The 2888-nt window shown below is 34.1% G+C and overlaps 1 protein-coding gene across 1 annotated transcript in view; it reads left to right on the forward strand.

Annotated features, from left to right (window-relative positions):
• The window catches only part of LOC111088930 (macrophage mannose receptor 1-like), a 74120-nt gene that overhangs the window by 40220 nt on the left and 31012 nt on the right, over positions 1-2888 (forward strand). The window contains exon 11 of the mRNA XM_022400278.1: positions 2446-2613. Within this exon, the coding sequence (XP_022255986.1) occupies positions 2446-2613 (168 nt within the window). The remainder of the gene's footprint in view (positions 1-2445; positions 2614-2888) is intronic.

Below are 2888 nucleotides of genomic sequence, written 5' to 3' on the forward strand. Positions count from 1 at the left end.
TGAACTCGGTGGCCTTGTTACATAATAATAACATTTCTACAATAAGATACAGTCAACACAGTAGCCTAGTTACATAATAATAACATTTCAACAATAAGATACAGTGAACTCGGTAGCCTTGTTACATAATAATAACATTTCTACAATAAGATACAGTCAACACAGTAGCCTAGTTACATAATAATAACATTTCTACAATAAGATACAGTCAACTCAGTAGCCTAGTTACATAATAATAACATTTCTACAATAAGATACAGTCAACTCAGTAGCCTAGTTACATAATAATAACATTTCTACAATAAGATACAGTCAACTCAATAGCCTAGTTGTAAAATATTACGAGAGGTGAATAGTTAAAGCCAAAAACTTAAAAGGAATGATAAATTATGATGATATTTGCACCTTAGAATTTTTTGCTTTACATACAATTCAGAGAAATATTATGACATTTCCTGTGTAGTTAAGTTTTACAGGGTATTACCATGCGTTATTTTCTTAGTTACTTACTTAACCTTAAGATATTATTTCTTCACAAGATTTTTACTAACAACAATGTACTATGTGGAATTAGTTCAATTTCACTTTAAACTAGCCGAGCTCCGCTATATACATTAGAAAAACAATGGCCAATATTTGTTTGAATTATAAAATATATTAGTTCTGACGTTCAAAGCCACCATTATAAGATGATGTCATCCTTCCATTCATATATCACCTTTGATTTCTAGCCATTATTCGTGAACAGTTTATATCTCTTTAATCTCCGTTATTCACTTCAAGAAAACAAATGACAGAAGACCACAGCTGTTGTTGAATTATCAATCACAAAGTCACATGATTAGACATGATCTGTATAATGTAGAACTGAGGATGGGGCAAACTGACATTATTTTATAATAGTGGCTTTGCTAACTATGTTAGTAGAAATTCATATTATTCTTTAGCTATGTTGTGTATTCCATCTAAGATGTTTGTTTGATGAGTGCTGCAAACACATATTAGGCTTAGTAATACACTATGTTAATGGGTTATGCATGCGATGCTTCCTCTTCTTAAGTCATATCTGATAATTCGCTTCACAAAAATATAAATTAATAACAATGAATCTGACATGAATTAAGAAAGAGTTAAAAATGAGAGACATCGTACAACAAAGCTGGAATAACCTGTTTCTTATGGAATGTAACGAGATTAGTGGTTAGTGTGATATTACATAACAATAAGATTGAGGATATTTTTTATCAAATCTCTTTTATTGGCCATCTATGGGTTTCCAGGAGAAGGATGATGTAAAATTTCAACCCCAAACTTTGGGTGTTTCATCCCACTCCAGCCGAGACCTTTTGATAATACCAGATCTCATCCTATCGGGTGAGTAAAGCCTCGTAATACCTTCTTTACAGTCTAGCCATGGTTCACGAAGAATGTAGAATATTAAAAAAGGTTGTGAGTAATGCCAAACTGAGACAAGGTTAAGTGATACTACTGTTACGTCTCCGTTCGTTAGTTAATTTTCCCTAAATTCGTTCCGACGAAACTTTAGCGACACAAGTCCTTTCTTGAATAAAACTGGTTTATTCTTTCTGAATAAAACTTTGCAATACACTTAATTTCCACAGTCGCGTTATAACAAACGCTATAATTCACAACGAACGTCTCACGTGCTCGACTCAACAATACTCTGTCCGCAGTTCAATTACACATTGTTCCCGTCGCTTCTTGGCCGGTCTTATATATACAAGACTACACCATATCTAGTAGTCTCCTGACGCTTCATGAACGTTCTAGAAGCGCGTGGGTAGTTACTAGCGTCACGTGACCTCAGCTGTCGTATATGTATGTTGCATAGGATGAATGGTCAGACATTTATCAGTCATGAATGATCACCAGCCAGATTTAAAACAAAAGTGAACCAAAGATAGCGATTAGGACTTTTTATATCAGTATTTAAGCCTTGTCTTGGATTGTGTACCGTAACTAAAGAGTTTGTGATACACAAGGCTTCGGTCGGAAAACTATTTATATCAGTATTTAAACCTTGTCTTGGATTGTGTACCGTAACTAAAGAGTTTGTGATACACAAGGTTTCGGTCGGAAAACTATTTATATCAGTAATTTTAGATATAGTAGTTCTTAAAGTATATATAATGCCCATGATGGCTATGTTGTTAATCCAGCTGATCCGTTGGTTTCTGGTATTGAACGAAAGGCCTCGTCGTTTGAAATGCTTTTACATTATTCTTACTGGAAACTCATATGAGGTCAGAATATGTAAAGAGATATCATTAACCTTATTAACAATCTTATGTTAATGTAATATAAGTCAAATTACAAAGACGGTTCGCCAGCGTAGGGGTTAAAACAACCACAATAAATGTCAGCATATTTCTTGATGTTTCTCTAAATTTTGCGTTCATTCCTCTAAAACTATATTCCGCACAGGTGGTTATGAATGGGAAGACGGCTCTGCTGTAGACTTTACCTATTGGGCTAAAGATGAACCCTCGAACCCAGATACACAGTTGTGTGTGGAAATGTACCAACATGACTCGAGGTGGAACGATGAAAAATGTTATTATAAAAAAAGTTATATATGCCAGGTTGAAAAAGGTACGTAATATCATAAAGATCAGGAAAAGTGTAGAGTTGAGTGAACTGTTCAGTAAAATCATAAAGAGTTATGATTTAGGAATTATTGAGTAACAGTGTAAAGATAAAGGGACTGTTGAGTGTAAAGATGGATAAACTGTTGAGTGATAGAATACAGATGGACAAACTGTTGAGTGATAGAATACAGATGGACAAACTGTTGAGTGATAGAATACAGATGGACAAACTGTTGAGTGATAGTGTAAAGATGGATAAACTGTTTAGTGATAGAATAC

The sequence above is a fragment of the Limulus polyphemus genome, unplaced genomic scaffold (assembly GCF_000517525.1).
Source record: "Limulus polyphemus unplaced genomic scaffold, Limulus_polyphemus-2.1.2 Scaffold4773, whole genome shotgun sequence".
NCBI lineage: Eukaryota > Metazoa > Arthropoda > Merostomata > Xiphosura > Limulidae > Limulus > Limulus polyphemus.